The sequence below is a fragment of the Scardinius erythrophthalmus genome (genome assembly GCF_964197995.2).
Source record: "Scardinius erythrophthalmus genome assembly, chromosome: 21".
NCBI lineage: Eukaryota > Metazoa > Chordata > Actinopteri > Cypriniformes > Leuciscidae > Scardinius > Scardinius erythrophthalmus.
In genome coordinates, this window is record NC_138241.1 from 10148404 (window position 1) to 10174795 (window position 26392).

Here is a 26392-nt window from a genome sequence, read left to right on the forward strand (position 1 = left end):
CAATTATTCTCTCGTGCAGGGGCTGTTTCACTGCGTTAAGCTAGAAAGTGGTGTTCTTTATAAAATAATCACTTCAGAAATAGTTTAAATTGCATTTATTAGGACTCATGGGATATTTAAAAAAATAATCCAAACTATACTAGCCTATACTTGCCAACATATTTTAAAATTATAGGCTATCAAATATTGCTGCCATAATAACCATTTTAATTTTTTATGTGCTTTCTTCTCTTTCCCATTTTTGTTCGCTGAGGTGGAGCTGCGATGAAATATTGTTCTTGTAAATACTTTCCAGCATTTCAGTAAATAAAAGTGTACGTCACGTACGGTGCTCGGCAGTGATCAAAAAGGATTTAAACAGTGGATTTTGAATCTCTTTTTGTAAACTCGGAGATGTAGATTCAGACGGCAATTAAATTACCACACGACCTGTTTGTCAAACAAGTAATAAAAACTCAGTGAGTGTTTTAGCTCAATTTTCTGACGTCCTGGGATCACAACACTAAGAGATAGTCAATCTTTTTATGTTTTTTTTTTTTTTTTTTTTTTTTTTTTTTTTTTTTGTGTGCGTTCCCGAGATTAGACCTTCCTTAACATAATGCCGAAAACCCGAAGTCTCTAGGTGGTCTGGTTGAGGAGGAGATAGAAGTGCAAGATTGGTGCGCACAGACAGAACAGAAATCATGAGTTAACAATCGCAATTTTGTCCGTTGGAAAATTGCGCTAAAAACAGTAGGTACTAATTTGGACAGGGATTTTTACACAGGTTGGGTGAGAAAAAACACTGATATGGATTCGGACGGCACTAAAATAACCGACTTACCCCTGTAAATGTTTAAAATACCGTACGAGCCCATGAGAAACAATATTAGCGTCCGGATAGGACTTAACAGTAGCCTATGCTTTCACTGGCCTTTAAAAGCGTTCTTTAATTAAAATAAATTTATAAAATTGTATTATATAATAATATAATTAAAATTCTAACAACAATCATTGTAATGACAATTTTATTCTTTGCATGAAAACACTTGAATTAGCCTAATTTAATACTGTCTGGGTGTATTAAAACTTCTGAATTATATTCATATAGACCTGCAACAGTGATAAGGTAAAGCTAAGAGTGGTCCAGACCAACCTTACGAACGTATGACTTACAGAAGGTATACTTAACTAAGAAGGTTTCGGAAACAACGTATTAACGAAAAGGTTCTTCTTAAGGTACAACTTAAGAACGACGTAGCGTTAAGGTAGTTTCGGAGAATGCAGCCCTGAACAAACATAATTCTCTAACGCCATCTAGGAAAACACATTCCTGACACTGGGGTCCTTCTAAAGTCTGTACACACTGTAAAAAAAAACTGTAAATTTACAGGAAACGGTCTGTATTTTTTAACAGAATTTTGTCGTTTTGTCATTATACAGTGAATACCTGTTATTTTACAGATATTTGTTGTAATTTAAAGGTCCACTATTAAATTTACAGGTAATTGCTTTTATTTTGGTTTTACATTAATTTTACGTTTTTAAAAGGAAATTCTCTGTAATTTTATAGGGTTATGTGTAATTTTACATAAAAAATTAAGTAATATTTTACAGATTATTTCTGTGGAATTAGAAAACAAAGAAAATAAGGTATAACTGCAGAAATCAGCAGTCACTAAACATGTTTTCCTTAAAGATTATTAAGCATGTGGGGGTTAAAGTGAGTTTTAAGATTTGTACACACATTAGGCAAGCCTATTTAATTATTTATAGTCTTTTAATTTTGTCTTGCAAATAGATGTTCATTTTGATCATCATTTGTAGGCTATTTGCCCGAAAATTTCATTTAGGCCTATATTTTATGTCTTTTATGAATCGTTTTTCCAAATCTGCGTGGCTTTGTGTGCGTTTGTATGTATGTGTGTGTGTGTGTGTGTGTGTGCCCGCGCGCGCGCGCAGATTCAAATTATCCGCCATTACGTTTCGTTGCTGCTAGTCCCGCCCACAACAGTTAGCTACAGATCTGTCTCTGTCGTCGATCTGTGTCAAGGGCAAGCGGGAGATTTGAAGTTTCAGTCTACGCTCGTGAAGTAGTCGTGGATTGTGATCACAGTGGTTCAAAGCTATAATCGTATTCGACAGAAGCAACCAGCCGTGAGCAGGAGCGCTGAACACATATTAGTTGTTTGTAGTCTGTCAGTCAGTCCAGAAATAATGCGCCCTTTTTCAGTGAGCCTGGTTCGTCGTCACAGCGGACCTCATCCCGACCGATCAACGGCTGAGGTAAGAGTCTCATACTACATGTGTGTACGATATTTTATATTACATTTGTGTTAAGTGGTTAGACAGTTTCCATGCTAACGTTAGCATTCTTAAATGATGTTCAGTTATAACTGGGTCAGGGCAAAACACTGAAAATGCAGCATGCGTTTTTAATTATCGATCTGTGTTAAGAAAGATCAGTTGAACCCAACCCACATCTCTACTTATTAACTTAAAGACCTAAAACAATCTTTAGTAGACTTGTTATTCATATTAAAGTCCATAATTGTGTATAAAATCTTCGTTATGATAGTCAGTAACATTAAATCAATAAATGGCGGGATATTTTGAAACACTGTCTGGAAGCTGAAAACTTTTCTCTTAAAAAAATACTTTATTTTATTATAATAAAATTGTAGTAAACACGTTTTTAGCTGATTTTTTACCATTGTAATAGCCACAGTTTTACTAAAAATAGGCCTACCGTGTTTCTTTTGTTTATTTCGTAATAGTTAACATGACTAACTTTATTAAGACCGTTAAGAAATCAAAATACTGTAACTTAAGGTACTTGTTGATGATACAGGAAAGCCTAGAACAGGAATACTAGAATATGAATACAACATGATGAACCCCTAGGACCTAGGTGTGCAGCTAGGTCACAGTAAATCATATTCATTTAACTTTACTTTCTATAAATGTAACTTAGCTAAAATCACATGGCAGCTCAAAATATTACTGTTAGCCTTTCCAGCTCAGCTTCAAGATCATAGTCATTTGAGTTTTTGCATTGTCCCAATGGAACATATTCTGACATGTGTAAATCTAATACTGAGTTTTAAAATAACTTGTGTGTGTGTGTGTGTGTGTGTGTGTGTGTGTGTGTGTGTGTGTGTGTGTGTGTGTGTGATTTCAGGTCACGTGGAAAGCAGATGATCATGGCAAACAAGGTATGGGAAGAATTCATTAAAACATAAAAATCATAACGGTTCTGATTCCATATGTTCATAACAGTCTTCTGATTCCATATGATTGCACTAAAAGTATGCACAAGGTTTGGATTTGCTACAGCAAGATTACGATTGTGTTAGATTCCACCCATCTTTCTTTATTTTTTTATTATTTTTTTAACTACCCACTAAGCAAAATTATGTCCGAAAGACTTCTTTTCAATGTCTTTGTTACAAAAATCAGACGTTGAAATGCCGTCCACTGAGGAGCCAGAATGAAAGTTATGACGTCTTTTTTTGACGTGTTCTGCACGTCCGATATAGACGTTCATCGAACCTTCGTACAAGGTTAAAACTAGTTCAGATGTGGCCATTGTGGACATATTTCAACATCATTTATGGTCTCATTTAGACATAATTACTTTGACTATTGCTGTCAGATGATCTTAGTGAGAATTAACAGAGGTTTAGATGTTGATATTAGTTTAATTTAAAGTGTCACCATTGTGGCGATCCGTGTTTGCTTTAGTTGGGCTCTTGGTCCCCGTTCCTTTTATTTGAGCTTTTCTTTGGCTGCTGTAACAGTGTGTTTGTGTAACACAATTGTTGTGGCAGGGAAAGCCTAGAAAAAGTATGAGGTGTTATCAGTTCAATGTTGATGATGACATAATTATCACAAAATGAGCCTTTAATATTGTGTTTAAAGTTTTGTGTTTATATTTGCCGTTAATAACCACCAACCTTTTGGAACTGCATTATTGGTGAAGGTGTATTTATTTGAAGGTGTGTAAAAAGCATGTGCACATTATGTTTTGAGCAAGAGTATCATACAGTCACACACAGACATCAAGATTTTGGATATGAATCACAACAACGGTGACAACCAAAAAAAGCTTGGGAATTAAGGATGAGTTTTGTACTATGAAAGCTACCCATCATGCATTGCAGCATGAAGCTTTTTTTTTAATTGTCACCATTGTTGGAAATCATATCCAAAATCTTGATGTCTGTGTGTGACTGTATGATACTCTTGCTCAAAACATCATGTGCACATGCTTTTTACACACCTTCAAATAAATACACCTTCACCAATAATGCAGTTCCACAAGGTTGTTGGTTATTAATGGCAAATATAAACACAAAACTTTAAACACAATATTAAAGGCCCATTTTTGTGATAATTATGTCATCATCAACATTGAACTGATAACACCTCAAACTTTTTCTAGGCTTTCTCTGCCACAACAATTGTGTTACACAAACACACTGTTACAGCAGCCAAAGAAAAGTTAAAGTAAAAGGAACGGGGACCAAGAGCCCAACTAAAGCAAACACGGATCGCCACAATGGTGACACTTCAAATTAAACGAATATCAACATCTAAACCTCTGTTAATTCTCACTAAGATCATCTGACAGCAATAGTCAAAGTAATTATGTCTAAATGAGACCATAAATGATGTTGAAATATGTCCACAATGGCCACATTTTAACTAGTTTTAACCTTGTACGAAGGTTCGATGAACGTCTATATCGGACGTGCAGAACACGTCAAAAAAAGACTTCATAACTTTCATTCTGGCTCCTCAGTGGACGGCATTTCAACCTTTGATTTTTGTAACAAAGACATTGAAAAGACGTCTTTCGGACATCATTTTGCTTAGTGGGGCTCTGTCATTTAGAAACATGACTTTTCCTATCACTACTATCTTAATGACACATATCTTTTAATCCAGCTAGATGATCTGACGGTTGCTGCTCGCATCTCAGCCTACCTGATGGAAAATTCTTGCTGGATGAATGACCTTCACCTTTAAATCAGCCTTGCCAAGACAGAACTGCTTATGGTTCAGCTTTCAGCCAAAACATACTTGCTGTGATCCTGCTGATTTGCCTTATCATTAGGAGGATCAGGCCCTTCCTATCGGAGCTACACAACTCTCTTGTTCTATCCAGACTGGGCTATTGTAATGCCCTCCTGGCAGCTCTTCCAGTGTCAGTCAAACCTCTGCAACTGATCCAGATGCTGCAGCAAGAGTTGTCTTTAAAGGTAGCCCTATGCCTAAACTCACTACTTCAGATCTGTGTGTCTCCAGAAGCATGTGCTCTGCAAGTGAACGGCGCCTTGTGGTGCCATCATCCCAAAGAGACACAAAACCACTTTCACTGACATTTACCTGGACTGTTTCCTGGTGGTGGAATGACCGGCGCAACGCAACACATTTTCAAGAAACTGCTAAAGATCCATCTTTTTCATAAACACTTCACCCAATAATACTTAATCTTTGTTACAAAAAAAAAAAAAAACCACCTTTCTATGTGTACTGTACTAGACTAACTGGGACTTGTCACTGCACTTGTTGCTTTTTATTATCTTTAATTATTATCTTAATTGGTTAGTCACTTTGGATAAAATGTAATTGTAAATGTTAAAATAAGTTATACTGTAAAGGTATACGGTAATTGCTTTTTATTGTGGATATTTTTACATGTTCTAAATTATATACTAAGCTTCTATTTCCTATCAATCACTTATCTTGATGTTTAGTGTTTGTTCAATTACTAATACTTTAAATATGCAGGTAATTTGTACTCATACATTTAGTTAATTTAAAAGAAATTGACTGTACATTTGCTATTATTAAGAACGTAATTAGAGATGTTGTGAAATTGGATCTGTACAAATAAAAAATAAAACTGTAAATTTACAAACATTTGTATTTGAATTTATGTACTTGTGTGCATTTTTTATACATAATTTCATTGTTATTTTACACATAAAAACTATATTAAAAGAAAATTACTGTAGATAGACAGCATTATTATATAAAATAATTTTATAAAACCTTAAATTTACAGTATTTAATTGTTTTAAAGGTGTATATGACTTTTTAAAACATTAAAAATCCCAGTAATTACATAAGATTTAATGTAATATTAAAGATATAATCTGTTATTTAATTATGGAAAATTACTGTATTTTAACGTGATTGTTTTTTGCCGTTATTTTACGGTAATTTTCTGGCGCCCCAGCTGCCGGAATAATACCGTTTTTTTACAGGTTTTTTTTTTACAGTGCAGAGATGCAAACGAGCCGTTTAAACAGGACGCGTCAGTGTGAACATTCCTTTACTCTTCCATTTGTCCTGTTGTCAGGAGTTGCTCAAGCACATGGACTACATCTGAATACTGTATCCATTGTAGAGCGTCAGTGATTGTAATGGGTTCTCTTTGCTTTTGACATGTCCGGTGTAGACAGGTGTCAGTCATAAAGCGATGATGTAAAAGTATTTGTCAATGTCTTGCTGTAGAGGCAGTCCCACAACATCCATATGAGCCATTCTTTTTGTACTCAAGAGGATTTTTTTTTTTATCTATGACACTCTCAGGATGTTTTAAAGGTACAGAGATCTCCTATATCAGAAGATCAAGGAAAATTTGATTTCTAATGTTATGACCCCTATAAACTCTTGTTTCTTCAATAGCAATGAAAATAGGTAATGTATTATTTTATTGGCTGTTGCACGTGGGTTATAATTTAGAAAGCACACGTGAAAGCTGTGTCATATGGACACCAGACCAATGTGAGCCTGTTATCAGCATCTCTGTGCATCTCTTTAGATTCTAATATATCTAAACTGTGTACCATTATTTTAATTGGAGGAAGAACTAAGTTGATCTATCATACCAACAACACTCTAGCTGCAAAATAAAGTAATCAGTATCATAATAATCAATGCAAATTAACCAACATCCAGTTTCCTATTTATTTATTCACAAAATGCTATTGAAATTGTTACACTAGAAAATGTCCTTGATGCACAGAAACACTCCTAATTGTTTTTGTTTCCACAATAGCAATGAAAATTAATTTATTTAATAAATAATTTATTGGCTGTTGCATTTTAGTCGTCATAATGGTGAAAATGTTGTATGGACACCCGGCCAATTTAATGTTGTCACGCACTCCTCTGTGCTATTTATGGGCTTTTCCCAAATCACAGAAGTGACCTCGATGCCCGGGTTAGCGGTAGCATTAGCCATCAGGCAAGTGTTATTTAAATAAACTCCTGATGTAACTTTCCAATGCCTCGTTTTATGAGTACAGAACCTATTTGTACTACTGTAGAAGTTTGGTACCATTCCGGGCATTGTTAGTGGGGTACTTTACCAGATACAACCTTGGATCCATTAGTGCCTGCACTAAGCCATTCGGCTGATATCTCTAAATAAGCTCTAACTTTAATAATGTTCGACCAAGGGAAAAAAAGCTTCTGGGGGGGTGTTTGGCTCGAGGTCATGGTGCAAAGGACCCTAGGATGAAATTACTCCGGACCATCCCTTTAACCATATTGGAGCATATCGTCTTTATTGCCCTTATCTGTAAACGACACTTCAGAGTATGAGCACAAAAAAAAAAAAAAAAACTCGTCAACAACACTCTGCAGGCTGTAAAAAACGGTGCTTGTGGTGTAATTTGAAGTGTTTTGCTTGTGATGCTAGGCCTTAGATATGTTTCACAGAAACACTTCTCTCTCGACTGCTGTTTTCAGTCCCGCCGGGCTGCAGTCTTTTTACTCCTAGCATATTGGAGTTCTCTCTTTAACGTCTTTGGTCTTTGATTGCCTTCCCAGCTGTATCCTGTGGAAACCCTGGAACGCCAGCCTACGCCAAGATCATCTTTAGTGATGGGATGCTGTTTTCCAACTCGGTGACGTATGCCTGCTGGGAGGGCTACAAGACCTCTGGCCTCACCACTCGCCATTGCACCACCAATGGCACCTGGACTGGCTCAGCACCAGATTGCATCGGTCAGAACAGCAACCTTTACTCTCTTTGATCTCAGCAAAATGTTTCAATTAATTTTGTAAATATACAAGTATTTCTTATGCAATGTACTGTACTCTGTGTGCTTTAGGAGCTGCACTGATAGTTCTGCCACAAGTCACTTGATATACCACTATTAACAAAGATTGAACTCAGCAACTAAAGTTTCACATCTTAACAGGAGGACAACAGGAGTAATCTTTCCATAAAGTTTAGCACTTTTAGCTGAATTGATATAAGTTTTGTGTAATAGCCTGTTGCAGGAAAATATACAGTGAGGTCCAAAAGTCTGATAACACATTGAAAATCTAGGTTGCAAAAAACAATGTAATCCTAGATAAAGCAACAAATTATTACTAATATATATATATTTTTTAGACGAACACAAGACTTACTCTTGATTCTGTGCTATTTCTTGGTCACTAATCAAATTTGTGACATTTCATATCAGAATGAATTGTTATTATGATAAAATAGTTTTAATGAAAATATAACATAAAAAAAAATAATAATACAATTAAATACATTAGAAACATGCAAATTGTAAGCATTTTCACATGTAGACTTTTGGTCCCAAATTTGGAATTACAAGACAGTGAAAAATTAAGATAATGTGCACACAAATGTAACCCAAAAACACTTTGAATATGCAGTGCATTCAAAAAGAAATGGTATGGAGTGTAGATGTGAACAAAAAAACAAACAATTTAATGCATTTTAGCATAAGTTTGCAACGTAACAAAATGTGGAAAAAAAGGAAGGTGTCAAAATACTTTCTGAATGCCCTGTACATTTTTGTAGTTATGCCAAGTTCTAAATGATTTAATTGCCAAGAAATCACTTCTTTTTTTATTTAATTCAATTTTATTTTCAAGTGCAAGCCCTATAAATTATTAAAGAATGTTGTTTAATGTTTGAGTCTAGCTGATTATCTCCCTTTATAGTTATCAGCTGTGGGGATCCTGGTCCAATTGCCAACGGAATTTACATTGGAAAAGAATTCATATTTAACAAAACCGTTCACTACCACTGTAACCCTGGGTATGTGATGGAGCACCCTGGTTCACCTACTCTACGCTGCAGCAAAGATGGCTCTTGGAATCAGACCAAACCGAGCTGCAGAGGTAAACTCAACTCCTAATTCTTTTTCAACAATTCTTTCTTTGCAGGCAGAGAGGGCAGCATTTCCAGTCACTCCGCAAACAGCATCATGAGATCTTTTTAAAGATATACTAATATTGTGGAGTTCTTAGCATCTCAACATCAAAAGCCTTTCAGATGTTTTTGATCTTTGTTTTTTGACTTGCCTGGCAAGTGAGATTATTCACTTACGAACTCCAAGGAGATGTTGCCATGAAATGTGTAGGATCTATGTTATCAGATGTCAGAATGAAATTAGTGAGTGGTGCAATGAAGACAGCTCAGCCTCCTCACGATCATTTCTAGAGCATATCAGATATTTGTTTTCAGAAACAGGAAGAAATGTGATGCATGCTTGAAATTCAGAGAGATGTTAGTCTGTAATCCCATTTAATCATTATTTCCTCCTGTTAGCAATACACTTCCTCCCATTAGCAAACGGAACGTAATGATCAAGGAAAGAAAATAAATAACTCTAAGCCCCTTGTTAGCATACTGTGCTTTTAGATCTCACTTTCCATAGTCTGAACAACTAAAAGGAGGAGGTGTTGAGTTTGGACACATCTTCAGTCAATAATAATGATGATGATGATGAAATCAGGGCTGTCGGCTGTTCAGAATGCCTTTAAAATGCCTTCCAGTTCCATCCCTTCGTTTGAACTGAGGTAGCAAAAAGAATGTGGAATTTCATTTGGAATTTGAATGTAGGACAGTGAAATGAAATTAAAATACACTGCTGTAAGTGTAGGTTTAAATGTTTCATGTAGTACTTGCAGAAATAATAGTTTATAGTGATGATCAGTGTGTTTGAAATGCCACCTTATAGAGGTTTGTAATTTTTTTATGGATAATTGACATAAAATATTTTGAGACATATTTTAACATGATATGCCATTATATATATATATATATATATATATATATATATAATGGCATATCATGTTAAAATGCATAATCATTATAAAATAAATCATATCATGTTAAAATGCATAATCATTATAAAATAATTTGAAAAGTATTATATATATATATATATATATATATATATATATATATATATATATATATATAATGGCATATCATGTTAAAATGCATAATCATTCTAAAATAATTTGAAAAGTATTATATATATATATATATATATATATATATATATATATATATATATATAAAATACTTTTCAAATTATTTTAGAATGATTATGCATGCAGCTTTATGACCTCATTAATATAGAGATTATATGGAACTTTTAAAAATGAATTCGTCACACCTACAGACCATTCATTAAGGCAAAAGAGTTTTAAAAAAATGCTGTCCAGTTACAGCATCTAAAATATCCCCTTTAATGCATTCATATACATTTTTTGGTTGTAAGCTCATGTTAAGCATCAACTACCTGTATTGAATTATATCTATTAAATGTATTTTAATTTTAAGGACCATGGTGGGAGAGTGCATTTCCATAATTCTCTAATTTGTGCAAAATTTTCATGTCAGTTTAAAAGTTAAGCAATGCTTTATAGCAAAATTAAAATCTTTTTTTTTTTTTTTTATAGTGTTGAAAAATATGTGCAATCAGTTAAGATCTATTGTACACATCACCAAGTACATTGTGAAACAACTAGTTAAAACTGTGATATCAATTTAATCATGTGTTTCATCACAAAACTTGGTCTAATGAAAATCTTCTGTAGTGTGACTTCTGGTTCTTCGGTCATTTTTGACCAAATTTTTTAGATGTTGGACATCAGAATGGTAAGAAAATTGGGAAAGGTTTTGGCACTTGCTATGTGAACACAAAAAGGGTTCTGAAAAAAAGTCACACTTGTACTCCTTGCAGTCAAAAATTACCGCATATGAAATTAATGGGAAACAAATTTCATCTAGTGGAAACGTTTGGTACTGCGCCAAATCAAAATTTGACTGAAAGCAATTTTCCAAGATATTGTAAGCCCGTCTAAATTGGCCCAATGGAGGTTTCCGATAGAACGGGTGAAGGTCTCTGCGCGTTACTGTTTTTCCGCGTGGCAAAGTAATTTAATTCTATTTAAGCTTTTATCTGACTCCATTTTATCACAACCTCGAATTTAGGTTAGATTACCCAATTGGTTATTGGTCAATTATATAATAGTTTAGCAATACATTTGATTATTCTATTTAACTCTTTACTTTATATTTTACTCGTTCTTTAGAAAGCTATGTCGCTCAGAAAGTCTTGCGCCGGCCGTTTATGCGGATCTCACGGTCACAAACTCACAAACTGATGTGCCTCACGCACCATCTACTCTAGTATGTACTTAACCCTTGACGCAGATTTGCAGAAACATAAGACTTCACTTAATTTACTTGAGAAAATAATTTCAGAGTAATTCAGAATAAATCAAATGTAGCAATTTATAAAGTCAGGTAAATTTGCTAACAATGGGAATTTGCATACAATACACACCTTTTGGGAGCAGAATGTCATTTGCCTGGAAGACACACCCTCCTCTGTGTGCAAGTTATCTCTAAACTCTTAAGAACTTTATTACCTTTTGGTTTACTTCTTTGGGAATGAGACATTTGTACCAGTCGCACTGAGACATTTCAAATGATACCAAACATGTATAATACTGTATGACAATCATTCACATTAAACCATATAGAGTTGTGGGTGAATATCTGGTGATCTCAGCGTGATAGAGAGACGACATGGGGGAGATAATTGACTCGGGGATGCTAGTTTCTCAAGAGAGAGTCAAATGTTAATTTCCAGGAAGGTCTTTTGTCTTCTCGGGAGTGGTCGTTCCTCAACCAGACTGCCCGGCATTTTCTAATTTCTCAATTCTTACAATATCAACCTCAAATTTGGAACACAACTTGTTTACATATATTGCTTTGATTTTCTTGCAGTTTTAGAGTAAAACGTGTTTTGGGAAATATGTATTTCTTATCAAAATAGTATTTTTGTGCATTATCTGTGCAATAGCATTTTTGTGCATTTTTCATAACAATAAACTTAAACCTCTTTAACTTTCTATAACTTATTTTAACTTTAACAATAATCTTCTAAGTGTCTTCTTCAAAAAGAGGCCAAACTTAAGTCTGTGCTCCAAAGCATTCAAGATTTATGACAGTTGAATTTGGAAATTTAAATTATTAGGTCTATGTTCAAAAAGTAGTTAACAGGTAATAAATCGATTATAACTACTGCATACATATAATTTAATACCATAAAATCCCCTAAAAATACAAAATATTAAATTAAATATTATAAAAAAATAAATATAGTACATTCATCTCATTTAAATAAAAAAAAAGAAATCTGTCATTTTTGACCACCCTGCGAGGAGCACCAAAGGGTTATATTGCTTTGCAATCAAATACAACATTTCTGTAATTTCATTGTGCTGTGGCAAATTTTTATTCCATCTCATGAAATTAAATTGATCTAATTCTTAAATATTAAATTCTGTCCATCTTGTTGTGGTGTTGTTTTTCAGTCATCATGTGTGGCCAGCCTCCATCTATTCGCTATGGGCGAGTGGAGGGCTCAGACCTGCAGTGGGGTTCGAGTGTTACCTACAGCTGCTTTGAAGGATACCAGTTGTCCTCTCCTGGAATAGCCACATGTGAAGGGAATGGCACATGGCGTGGTGAAATCCCTCAATGTCTGCGTAAGTACTGCTCTGTTCCATTAACAGAAAACAGAATTAAACCCCATTAGCACATCCATGAAAAGAGGATGTAAACAATATGTTTGGCTTCAGTAGACAGCATATTTAATTACAAACGCTGAGGCTGTGACGCATATAAATAAACTCCGTTTGGTGCTAATATACTTAACTTAGCAGTTCTTTTTGTCATTTGTGAAAGGATGTATTTACAATGTGCAAGGTGTACATTTCTTTGTTGCTCTCACGTCAAATAAAAACAAATCCCGATAACAATTGATACCCATGCAAATTAATCCTCTGCAGAATAAATCAATAAAATAGCTAAATCTCTACCATCTTGACAAATTTCTGCCATCACATCATGTTCTGTTGTGTATGGAGTATTGTGTCACTATGATGGAAGATTCATTGTGAAGGTAAAATGATCGCAGTGTAAGAAAAGAATCACATATGTAGAGTAAGATTTGTGGATGTGTACATTAGATTGTAAGCATAAAATTAAATTTGCATGCGCTAGAGAAGCTTTGCGAATTTGTTTGTTTGTTGCGAAATTGCGAAAACGGTGACAGCATGCACATGCATAATTTACGTGTTTAGTCTTTTTACAAAGTGACTGCCAACTAATTGTCTGGCATGCATAATACTGTCACGTTTTGAGTTAGTTTTTCCTGTTCTGTTTATGTTTGAGTTTCTTTGTTAATCTTCTAGTTTGTTAATTAGTTCAGTTCTCCTCCTTTCCCTGCCTGTTTGTTTATATGGTTTCTGATTGATTTGAGTATTCTGTTCAGGTGTGTCTCGTTAATTAACTCATCAGCTCCTTGTTTGTTTGCCTTGATGTATTTAAGCCCTCAGTTTCTGTCTGTTCCCTGTCATGTAATGTTGTTGTTTGATGTCATTGTGGTGTCATGGTTCCTTATTCTCCTGGTTAATATTTTGATTCTTGGATTAAAGATTTATTTTGAGTGTATCTTTCGTCATGAGCTTCATTACAGCCACCGACCATGACAAATACAGTGTTTTTAGTTTTTTGTGGATCCGTGTGAACGGGGATCATTTTGAGAACGTTGTCATCTGTACAGAGTACATTTTTCGTACATCGTTGTCGTGTAAACGTACCCTTAGTTAATTTATCGATACAGCAGCTCTGGAGAAAGCAGTGATGTCATCATCCAGCTCAGTTCAGTTCTCATACAATGTTGTCAAAGCAGGCAGATCAATAATATTAAGAATGAATATAGCTGCAAACAACGATACGGGGCCAAGCCCCTGAAGCAGCTGCAACAGCAGTGCAGAGCAGGAAGAGCAAAAATAGCAGAAATTGAACATACATGAAAAAACAGCTGTTTCAGAAATGCAGGTGAAAATGAAAATGACCTCAAAATGAACAGAAGTTCATATGAGAATGAACACAGAATGAACAAAAACATACTTATTTCGAATCCAAGAGAAAGAAACATTAGTACAACAGTTGAATATTAAAGGAATCGAAATTAAACAATATTCCACACTATCTCTGGATCAGATGCCTTTTACTTATCTTGTTGTACCACTGGGAAGACTTGCATTCACCAAGATGCCGATGTTCCATAATTTAAGTGAGAATTAACCCTCTGGGGACCAAGCTGTTTTTGGGGTCCTTGAGATGTTCTGACATGCCTTGACATTTGTGCTTTTTTCAGTAATTTATAAACATGTTAATGGAAAAGGTGTAAATTCACTCTATATAGCACAAACAGGGCTACCATAATATGCGAGCAACGTGTATGTAGATGTTTGTATTTTTAAGAGAATAATGTTTATGCGTGGTTATTGGAAAAAATTCAAATGAAAGTTGCTGAATTAAGACCACAAAACACATATTAAATATGTGTCCACAAGACTTTTGACTAATGGATGTTGTCCCTTTGAGTTCTAGCTTCAAAACGATGTAAAAATAGTCTTGCTTTATCGTTCACAAAAAAAAAATACATTGATTTAAATGGTGTAAAACAGGTTTTGCTTGGAAAGCCAATATGCGAGGGGGAGGAGTAGTTTACACCTTAGATTACAATGTCCCACCCACTCTGCATAATGATGAGCCATTCACTCAGGTGTGACACTGACTGAGCCACAATGCAAGGACAAAAGATGTATTTAGAAGAAGACTTATATTGACCATTTAAGATTTCGCTTACATCTCTCTTGTAAATATGTTTTGCTATTTTATTAAAAATGTTACAATTACAACAATAATTACAATTTCAACACTATTTCAAGTGTACTCTTTCTTTGTAAAAAAAAAAAAAAAAAAGATTATAGGCCTACATTTTATCATATGTATTCATTAGTTTGAATATAGCCAACATTGGAACATCTAACATCTTAGTCTATGAATTTATTTTTGACAAAAATAGTATTTTTTTTTTTGCAGTTTAATACGTTGCTTATACAAATACATTTTATTTCAACATATTCCAGTCGATTTTTAGCCTATCTCAGTAGGCTATAGCAAAGCAGTTTATTCTTTCACACACAGACGCGCGATTCATATTTAGGCTAAACAGTCTCTACAAATATGTCCCCTTCATTCATCTCACAGAAAGGCGAGTCATATTATAGAAATGCGATTCATCTTTTTGCGGTTTACATAGGCCTACACTAACGTTATTCCATAACGTTATTCCACACGTGAGAAAAGAAAACAGCCTACCTAACTCCTCAGCGGAATCTGCTCCTCATTTCAGGAGATATTGCTCCTCATCAGCACTGTTCTGAGGAATCTTTTCTCCATAAGGTAGGCTATAATGTCTCACTCGCGAGGAGTCGCGACGCGCTTTGTTTACAGCTGATGTGGGCGTTTCACAGCTCTGAAATAGTTCTCAGAATTTGCGTTTGAATAGCACACGCTCTCCGGGGAGTGGTCACATTACTGTGAATTAGCTCGTAATGAGCTCGACAGGAGTCGCTCTCTTTTTATACAGATTACAGAAGCTGAGAATATTTGTTTTTTATATTTGTTTTTTATGCGATCTCAAGCTTTATGCCCGTGGGTCTGTTTGCCTGTTTGACTGAATTTTCGCAGAGTTATAGATCATTTTCGAACGCGTTTCAAATGGGAGTTCACTGACAGAGAGAAGGCAGAAATCGCATCATGTTAATTTTTCTTTATTTGTCAAAAAGCAAAACACTTTATTTTTATTGTGAGTATACAGAAAAAAAATAGAAACTGAACAGGATCGATTGATGTATTACACGAAAATGAAAGATCATTTAGTTAGTTTAAATTAACAGAGCATTTAGTGTTTATTTTCATTGCAAAAAAAAAAAAAACGAGCAAAACGCGCGGGCGCGTTTGTGGTCCCCAGAGGGTTAACTCAAAATGAATAATTTTTATATGTGCCACATGTCTTATTTATTGAGTTCCTTCTCAGATGGACCATGTCTGGAACTGAAGCATCTTTCAACCACTTCTGGCCACAGGGCCACTATTGCGGTCTGGGCATGTGCCACATAGGATTCGAACCCACGACCTGAATGGTTCGTGGTTTAGCAGCTTGCGCCACTCAGTTGACGCTGACTTACCAATCTGCCGAGGAGAGGCTTCAGTGTACAACACACAAAATCTTATGCTAATGTAGCTTATGGTTCACCTGATAGCTGAAGAGCCACAATGCAATCGTAAAGTGTAGCATTTAATATTATGCTATTATATTGTAATTAATGGCAATGTCCTTGTTTTGTTTTATGATAGCGCCACCAAGTGGTGCAGTTCCACCGCTTTTTATATGTGTTCTCAGAGTGAGCCCATACATGTGTGTAAAATTTGGTGAAAATATCTCATTTTGTTTTAGAGTTATAGACATTTATATGTATGAGAGCTAGGGATGGGAACCGAGAACCGGTTCTTCTTCAGAACCGGTGCCCAGTGAATCAATTCCTTGGAACCGTTAGCATGCCTGCTTAACAATTCTGCTTATCGGTTCCGCTCGTTGCAAATGTGTCATGACGTCACACACACGCTGCGGTGTTTTGGTTCAGAACAGCTGGCCACACAGCATGCAATTCATTTGCAGGACTGTCGCGTGTTTGATACACTACTATTTAGCGACACAAGTGAGTCAAGCAGCAGCGGAGCTAACGCGACGCCATCTGTTATTAATGCCGAAGTTAACTTGTCTAATAGTTCATGTGAGCGCCATTTCATTGTGTAAACTTTTACTATACGGAGGATCTCCATGGTCATTGTCCATCAAATTTAGATGATGATGATGATGACGACCAGAGTCTGGCTGGGTCTCACACTGGCTCAGAGGCTGCAGCAAGTATCTCTTGTGCACCTCTAGCTACTCCGTTTACAGAGGCAGGGAAGAATAAAATTATCATTTTTCTGCACAAAAATTATTAATTTGCCTAAGTTGATAGTTGTGGTCTTTACAGAAGACTTCTTTGTATTTTTTATGTCAGTTGAATTTTGTTTCAGGTTGAATCCAAATGAGCACTGTTAATATTCCAAAAGGCACAAGCTCTTCCTTGACTGTTTTCAGTCTGTGTTTTTAGTTTTTATGGCACATAAATGACAGTTTTATTTATTTTTTTGTCTGGACCAATGAATGTGAAAATTTACAATTTCGTAATCCTAAGGCACTCTTCTTGATAATCTTTCAAGGCACACACTAGCGTGCCATTGCATACTGGTTGAGAAACACTGCCCTAGACTATAGGTCCCTGGACTTTACATTAAGGAGTAGCTCACCTACTTTTTGGTTTGTTCTGAGGTTGCTACACATAATTTGTGTATACTCTGTGCTGTGTCTTCTGATCAGATATTAAAGTGAGTCAATACAAACAAACAAATTTGCACTTATTCCCTCATCCAATGAGAATCGATAAGAGAATCAAAAAGGAATCGGATCGATAAGCAATATCGATAATGGAATCGGAATCATTAAATTCTTATCAATTCCCATCTCTAATGAGAGCATAAAAAATGATTTTTTTGCCACTTACTATCAATATTTTGACATTTGGGCATGAACATATAGCCAACGACCTATGTTTTCAAACTTCCTACGGTGGTTTCGTCTCGATGGGTCTAATGGTTTCGAAGATATTGGCAGATGTTTTTAAGCACTAAATCACAACGCTACATAAACAGTAAGGCGAAACCTAGCATGTTTGGTATCGTTGGACTCAGCACAAGAACCGAAGGAGACGACTCGCGTGAAAATAAGTCAACCACACCTAGAATTATAAGCATTTGAAAAATAAATTGTACCACTAGGTGGCGCTGGTTCGAAACTTCTCAGGCTCCCTCAGGGCATCGTATTGATGACCCATACTGAGTTTCGTAATGATACATTTATGCGTTCATAAGATACAGCATTTTAGTACAAAATTAAAAATGGCCGATGTCCAAAATGGCCGATATGGGAAAATTAGATATTAGTAGACTCGGCATGACGCCCTGAATCTAACAAGACCACTTTAATGATTTGGACAAATAGTTCAGAAGTTATAAGCAAAAAAAGCCATTTTTCATAGGTCTGGACCAGTAGGTGGCGCTGCGCCGAAATGCTGCATGTCACCTCAGGTCATGCTTGTGATGACATGTACCAAGTTTTGTCTAGGGATGCACGATCCGGCTCCGATACTGCCATTCTTTGCTGGATCGGGTATCGGTTAGAGGAAGTCCATCCAAATCCGATATTGTGTGTATACTATTCTGTGTAGAGACTATTTTGTCTCTATTCTGTTATTGTTAAGCCCCACAAAAGGCACAAAAACATTATAAAGCACCATAAAGTTTTCGTGCACTATATTATAAGTGTTCAGAAGCCATTCTATAGTATAATGTGAGGTAGAAATTAAAATTGAAGTCGTTAAATTCAAGTTCATGTAAACTCTTCCATCCGCTGCAGCTGTCAGTCATTCTCCATTCAGCATTCAAACAGCGTTGTCGCGTACGGTTACGACAGTCAACACAATGAAACTCTCTCCAAGATGATTCAGTTTTACTATTATTATATTTGATCTGTAGATAAAGGTCTATGGTTTTGCATAAGATTACTTTATCTTGCTGGACTGTATTGCTGTACCTTAATCATGTTACTTTCTACCAGGTGTCTGTTAGATCACAACAATGTAGTAGTAAAGAGCACTAATTGTTCTTCACGTGCACAGTAACTGAAATTTAAAACTGTTAAAAGAAAAGTCTTAATTTTATAGTATATATATATATATATATAGCCCTACATATTTTTAGATCCTTTAGATTTTTTTATCATGTTTTAATGAATGTATTTTACAACAATACAAAAAGCAATGTGTGACCTTTTACCAGATTTAGTACTACTCTTATTTTCTCTTATTTGTTTCCCACTAAATAATGTTTTTTTTTACTAAATGTTCAGATTTTATAAAATTATTGTGTACTCGTGATTTTTCCAGAGTATATTTTACTGCTAAATTATCCACTAATCTAGTTTATAATAGCATTTTTGTCATAGATTATGATCATATATATATATATATATATATATATATATATATATATATATATATATATATATATTATTATAATTATTATTATTTGTTGTTTTTCTTTAATAATGCAGTTGTCTGTATTAGATAAATGTCTGTGTGATTATCAGTTCAACACAGAGTTATAGAAATTATACTTGATAAAAAAAAAAAAAAAAAAAACTTGTGCTGGTATTGGATCTGACTCCGAATTTTTGGGATCGGATCGGTTCTGAAAAAATGGTATCGGTGCATCCCTAGTTTTGTCTGAATACGATAAAGCGTATGGGGGGGCTACATTTTTACATGATACATGTAAAATGATCATGATTAGAGTTCTCAATGGGTCGGGTCGGCCCGACAAACCCGACGGGATCCGCGGGTTCGGGCCGGGTTCTGGTCCTAAATATAAGCAAATGACTCGGGTCGGGTCGGACCTCGGGCTTAATCTTTTCCGCTCAGTGAAAAAAAAAAAAAAGAAAAAAAAAAAACCTTTTATTAATCATCGCTGCTGTTCACCATAAAAAAAGTCTGGCTGTTGCGTGCAACGTGCATCATGGAGAGGGGCGGGGGCAGACCTGACGCCGCTGCATGCACGCCTTTAGCCTGGAGAAGAAGATGGAGTTGGTGAAAAGTAAACTTGCCGCAGGTGAATTCACCGTCGCTACTACAGGAGTGGGAAAATCAGAGGTCTGGAAAGTTGTTTGTATTGTTTGTATTGTTAAAAGGCATGAACATTAAAGGTTGATTTGAATTCCCGTCTGTTGGTCATGATAATACGTGTATGAGAGGGGAAAAAAAATTATCGTCGGGCCGCGGGCCGGGTTCGGGCAGATAATTCATGATGGTGTGTCGGGTTACATCGGGTCCGGGCTTTAAAAGCCACGGGCCGGGTCGGGTCGGGTTGTAATTTTCAGGCCCGTTGAGAACTCTAATCATGATACATGATACATGAAAAAAAAAATGATACAATTTTTTGGGCCAGTTCTCTGGCCAATGAATGAACACTGTATGATTGTGTTTCAGGCAGCTAGTAATATACAGACAGTGAGGCATGTGCAACAACAATAATGTGCATAGTTCTGATCTACTGTCTTAACATAACACATATTCTTAATCACAATTTACTCACCCTCAAGTTGTTCTAGTCTTCTACTGAAGTCTTCTACTGAACACAAAAGAAGATATTTTGAAGAATGTCATAACCAAACAGTTGATTGGCCCCATTGACTTCTGTAAAATTATTATGGAAATCAATGGGCCTCATTAACTGTTTGGTTACTGACAACTTGAGGGTGAGTAAGTGATTTTTGAAGAGGGTGAGTAAATGATTTTTTTTTTTTTTGGTGTGAACTATACCTTTAATGAATACTAGCTGGTTATTTAAAATTATTCAAAATTATTTCCCCCTAATTTTGAAATCATAGAATCGCCCCTGATTTACACTTACCATCTTATGTACACTTCAACAAATCTTACCCTGCGCATGCGATTCTTTATGGCATCAGTTTACCTTCATAGTTCATGGCTTGACTGAAATTGTGTGAAACGCAGCTACAGCACATCATAAAACCTGTTTTGACATTTTCAATACAAGTGTCAACACATCACAAATGGATCCCTCAAGTAGCCTGGCTTTCCGGTTTGCAGTGTGAAAGGTACGAGGTGCATGCACAGAATCTGCTGTTAAATCCTGGCTTTTATTGTAAGCCTTTGACACAATGTCAGCTGTTACAACAAAAAATCCTTGTTAAAAGTACCAGAAAAAAAAGAACCATACTTCTTGGCGAAGTACTCACGCCAAGAAGGACTATTATATAGAGGAGGACGGGAATAGTTGTCTCAACTAGTCTCACAGGAAAGATGACATGAGGACTGTCACAAAAGTTTGGAGGCAAAAGACACAAATTCTTGTTTTCTCCAGCAGTGGTTCTTTATGCTGGTTTTAAACTCCTTGTTCAAAACTATCTTCAATTAGAAACTTTTTTTGTGAATTTTTATTCTCCAAACTAAATTTCGTAACAGCTGTTGGGTTGGTATGAATGGTGAACTCAAAAACAAAAAAGAGCTGGATCCAAATGCAGTGAGTATATAGTAATAGAATAAATATAACAAATCCAAGACAGAGAACAGAGAACATCCGTGTAGTCCAGTGGAACACAATGAGAACAATACAATCACAATAATAAGTGTTAATTATAAGGTTTAAATATGTATTTAAAATGAAAGTGTGCTCTGAGAACTACTGTAGATTTTTTTTTTTAAATGTCAGGTTGTTAAGCTGTCATATGTTTCCATTTAAATAATGTATTATTTAGAACGTTTGATTTCATGTAAATTAAGCAACCAGGTATGAGATGCTGTACTGTATTGTGAATACAGTCACAGCTGAAGAGTGTTTTAGTGGTAGCGAAGCGTGTGCAAACCCTTCAGCCATGACTGCACTGACAATACAGCACCTCATCTGATAGAGCTGAAATAAAAACAGAGACTAGGAACTGTTTTCATGCTGTGTATTTTTTTTTTTTTTTTTTTTTTAAATACAGTATATGATATTTTTTTCACACAGTATGAGAAAACATTGTTTTCTGTCTTAGTTTAAACTAGACCTGTTTGTGGCTCAGTGCAAATTTGGCTCAGCTGTTCATCAATAAACAGTACAACTCAGTGAACATACAGTACCATACCTAAAAACAGAAAACGTTTAAATAATATTCCTTGTTCACATCAACAACTGTGGGCTTCCCAAAAAAAAGGTTATTTTTGGTATCTTCGTGGGGACTTTCCTGAGGTTTTTGTTTTTATACTGACCTAACAATATTGTCTATCCCCCTAACCCAATCCCTAAACCTAAACCTTACAGGAATCTTTTTGCATTTTCATATAATCATTTAGTATGTTTATAAATCCATTTCCCTCGTTGAGACCTCTGGCTGGTCCACACAATATAGGTAATCTCAGGTTTTACTGTATGGGATAAACCTGTACACACACACACACACACACACACACACACACACACACACACACACACACACACACACACACACACACACACACACACACACACACACACACACACACACACACACACACACACACACTTGCATATATGGTTTATGGGGACTCTCCATTGGTGTAATGGTTTTTAAACCCATCAGTAAATGCATTAATACAAAATCATATTTCTTTATTTATTAGGTTTCTTTATTTATTTAGCTTATTTCCACTATATAGTGTTGTATTTATATTTAGCTGTAATTTACTAGTAGCACTTTTTATTTGCCATCTGTTCATCTGCCAGCTTCTAAATGCCTTAAAAACAAACCTCAAAAGTAAGTGAAGCGTGCAGGAATACAAGCAAACAGCACTATTACAACAGTTTGACAACTGAAATGAGATTTGACTGCTGTCTTTGTCGAATTCAAACACACCAACACCTTTCACCTCTAAGTTACACTAAAAGTAGCTAAACTGAGATGTTGGCACTGTGAGAACTAGCAGACTAACTTTTTGTCTTGTGTCCTTTATAGCTGTGTTGTGTGGAGATCCAGGGACCCCTGCAGAGGGTTACATAGAGGGCCAGCAGTTCACCTACAAATCAGAAGTGTCATTCTACTGCAGACCTCCGTTCCTACTGGTAGGCTCCTCCAGGAGAGTTTGTGAAGCGGACGGTTCTTGGAGTGGAATGCAGCCTTCTTGCATTGGTGAGCCACTATGCACCTTGTAAAAAACACAATGGAATTCCCTTTGCCACATAATACATGGGGAATTTTTTTTATATATATAATACAAAATTTGGGAATAAATACATTTGGTAACACTAAACAATAAAGTTCAATTTGTCAACATTAGTGAAGCAAATTAATAAACATGAATTAACAATAAAAAATACTTTACATACATTTATTAATCTTGGTTCATGTTCATTTCAACATTTATTAATATATTATTAAATTCAAAAGTTGTATCTGTTGATATTTTGTAATGAACCTGAGCTAACATGAACTAACAACAAACAGCTGTAATATTAAATAACATTAACAAAGACAGAGGGTACATTTACATGACAACGATGTACTAAAAAACGGAGAAGATTTTCCTCTGCGTTTTTTTTTTTTTTTTTGGCGTTCAGATGACAACGCTGTCTAAACGATCCCCGTTTAAACAGATCTGCGAAAACGACCAAAAACACTATATTATGGATGCCAGGCCAGTAGTTGGCGATGTCACGTTGTAGTTGTAGTTTACACGATAACATTTTTTTTTCTAAAACTTGCACTTCAAAACCAGTTTTTAAAAGTTAGCATTTTCAGGCCCCTAAAACGCTGTTGTCTGAACAGCCAAAACGCATAAAAAGTTTTACATTTTTAGTTAAAAACAGTGGCCCCTAAACTAAGATATATACTTTAACAAATGTATTGCTCATTGTTAACGCATTAACGAATGTTAAATAATGGTACCTTATTGTAAAGTTTAATCATAAATTTGAATCAATTCTTATAAAAGGTGTGAACATATATTTGTAGATCCAACCAACAGTGCATGTATGGATCCTGGAACTCCAGCATATGGAATTCCAGTCCAGGCTCAGGGATTTGAGGTGAGGATAAATGGCATTCGACCATTTCCTATCCTTTAGTTGAGTAAATTACAGGTTATGCTTCTTTGGTTTCAGGGTTTCAATCTCAATAACTCTCTTTTTACAGGTCGGAAGTAAAATTTTCTTCAGATGTCGGAAAAACTATCACATCCTCGGCTCGACAACGAGAACATGTTTAGAAAATTTAACATGGAGTGGGATGCAACCAGAGTGTGTTGGTAAGTATCACCATCTCAATGTGTTCCAAATGTAGTGAGCTGTCTATGTTGGCAGCATCATTGTCGCCTTGAGCGTGGAGGCTGTTCTGAAAAATCTTATTTTGGCCAAATTCTAAATTAGCATCACATGTATCCTTTGCAGAGAAGGCAATATCACCAGGATCAGTGTGACAAGGTCAGTGAAACATAAAATAAAAACCAATCCAAGATGGCAAACCAAGAACTCTAAATATAACGCATTCAATATCAAAAAGTGACTGGCATTGAGACCTGGAGGACAAAATATCCATTGAACTGCAGCACAGACCTGTCAATGTCAATTTTCCATGTTTCAAGCCATAGATATTTAGAGAACCTCTCTAAAGTAGAAAAAGATAGGTGAACAAATGGCAATTTATCAGCACTTGCGATTCATCCCCCTGCCATAGTATTTCAGTCACTAAAAACATTCTAAAATGCATAACATGCCCTGATGTACTAAGACAGTAGCTGGGTTTCCATCCAAATGTGAAGCAAATCTTTTAAAATTTCAAAAAAAAAAAAAAAAAAAAATGCGAATTAGTAGGCTACACATTAACATAACATGCAGTCACTGCATGGAGTGCCTGTGGTTGAGCAGTGTGGCGAAAAGATCATCCTAGATGAGTAACAAACGCAAACAAAGTAGCAATTGACCGTTCGCAAAACCCCGCCCTCGAACGGTCCTCGTCCAATCCTAGCTCAGCAACTGTAACTAAGGAGAAGGACCTCCGTCAAACATTGCGATTTCAGCACATGGTGAAACGATGCGGCTATGGCACCTGCAAGTCTGAAACCAGGTACCCCAAAAGTTTAGAGGGAGGGGTCGTTTTTTTTTGCCTTTCCAAAACCCAAGACCCAAGCGGAAATATGCCGACAATGGATTAAGCAGTGTGGGAGACCTCACTCACAGCTAAATGCCTCGAAGATTAATAAGCATACATATGTCTGCTGTAAGTAAAGCTAGCGAGCTAACTTAGCATATCAATTATGAAGAAGTTGTTTAAGTAAGTTACTCTTACAACACTTTGCAGTTTTAATGATGTCCTGTATGAATAAAATGACGGAGTATTTATTTTTATGTTTCCACTGTTCGATCGCGCCCGTGCCTCTCTCTCTGACACACACACACACACACACACACACACACACACACATAACAGCATTGCAATCTTGACATCGGAGCCTGTTCATTATGCTGTGTTCACACCAAACGCGAATAGAGCGTCAAATTCGCGTGTATCGCGTCTAGTTCGACGCTTGAACATTTTGAATCCATTCGCGCATCCAAAGCGAATAGGACGCGAGCGAGCGAGTGCAGTATGAAATGTTTAAAGACACGTAGAACATATGCGATGATGAAAGGTTAAACGTGAGAGGTGGGGAAACTGTAGGCTAATAACTTGTTTAGGTTGGTCGTCATCCTTAGCTTAGCTAGCATAGCTAACCTGTCATACCTCTGATAGAACAGGTAGAAACTGAATATTTGTAACCTAAACTAGATTGCAGCCCTTTCTGTCGTGCCCTGGAGGATATGTCTGCTGTATTACTCCAAAACCAATCACTTTATACCAATAGGTATGGAGCTCAACCCAGCCATGGCTATGTCTGGTTCTCAATTGTTTGACGGGCGTAGTAACAATAACTAGGGGGCGTGGCTTTTGCGAACGGTCAATTGGATACATTTTAATAACATAGACAACATAAAGGCAGAATGTAGAATTTGTAAGGTAAAACTATATTCACTATCATATCGAGCATGCACTAACAATCTTTAACAACCAGTGTTGAGCATGTTAGTTAAAGACATTAGTTATAGTTACTAGTTACTCACAAATAGTAAATGAGTTACATCATTATAAAAGTAACTAATTACCAGGGAAAGTAACTATTGTGGGTTTTTTTTTGTTTGTTTTTTTATTTATTCAAATATGTGAAATAACTTGGATTGCCCCAAATATTAAATATGTTGAATGATATGGACATTAAATAGAATAAATTATTATTATAAAATATTACACTAATCTAAATTATTTTAATGTTGCTGTGGGACAATGTGAGAGACGCCTATTAAATTCAAATTCAATATATTATTTTAAATATTATCATTAGTATAATAGAACAATAAAACACAATAGATGGTTTAGAACCATATTTAATATTGCACAGACCACAACTGGCTAAACAATAAGTCTAAAATGAATAAATAATAATAAAAAACATACATACACTCTTTGTA

At 35.7% G+C, this 26392-nt stretch overlaps 1 protein-coding gene across 2 annotated transcripts in view; it reads left to right on the forward strand.

The window, feature by feature from the left end:
- Nucleotides 1–26392, forward strand: part of LOC308681343 (CUB and sushi domain-containing protein 1-like) — a gene marked incomplete at its 3' end in the record, with an annotated part of 827421 nt that overhangs the window by 777719 nt on the left and 23310 nt on the right. For both annotated transcript variants that reach the window (XM_081350146.1, XM_081350147.1), the window contains 6 exons: nucleotides 7828–8004; nucleotides 8965–9144; nucleotides 12643–12816; nucleotides 22848–23021; nucleotides 23844–23917; nucleotides 24024–24135. In XM_081350146.1, the coding sequence (XP_081206272.1) occupies nucleotides 7828–8004; nucleotides 8965–9144; nucleotides 12643–12816; nucleotides 22848–23021; nucleotides 23844–23917; nucleotides 24024–24135 (891 nt within the window). The remainder of the gene's footprint in view (nucleotides 1–7827; nucleotides 8005–8964; nucleotides 9145–12642; nucleotides 12817–22847; nucleotides 23022–23843; nucleotides 23918–24023; nucleotides 24136–26392) is intronic.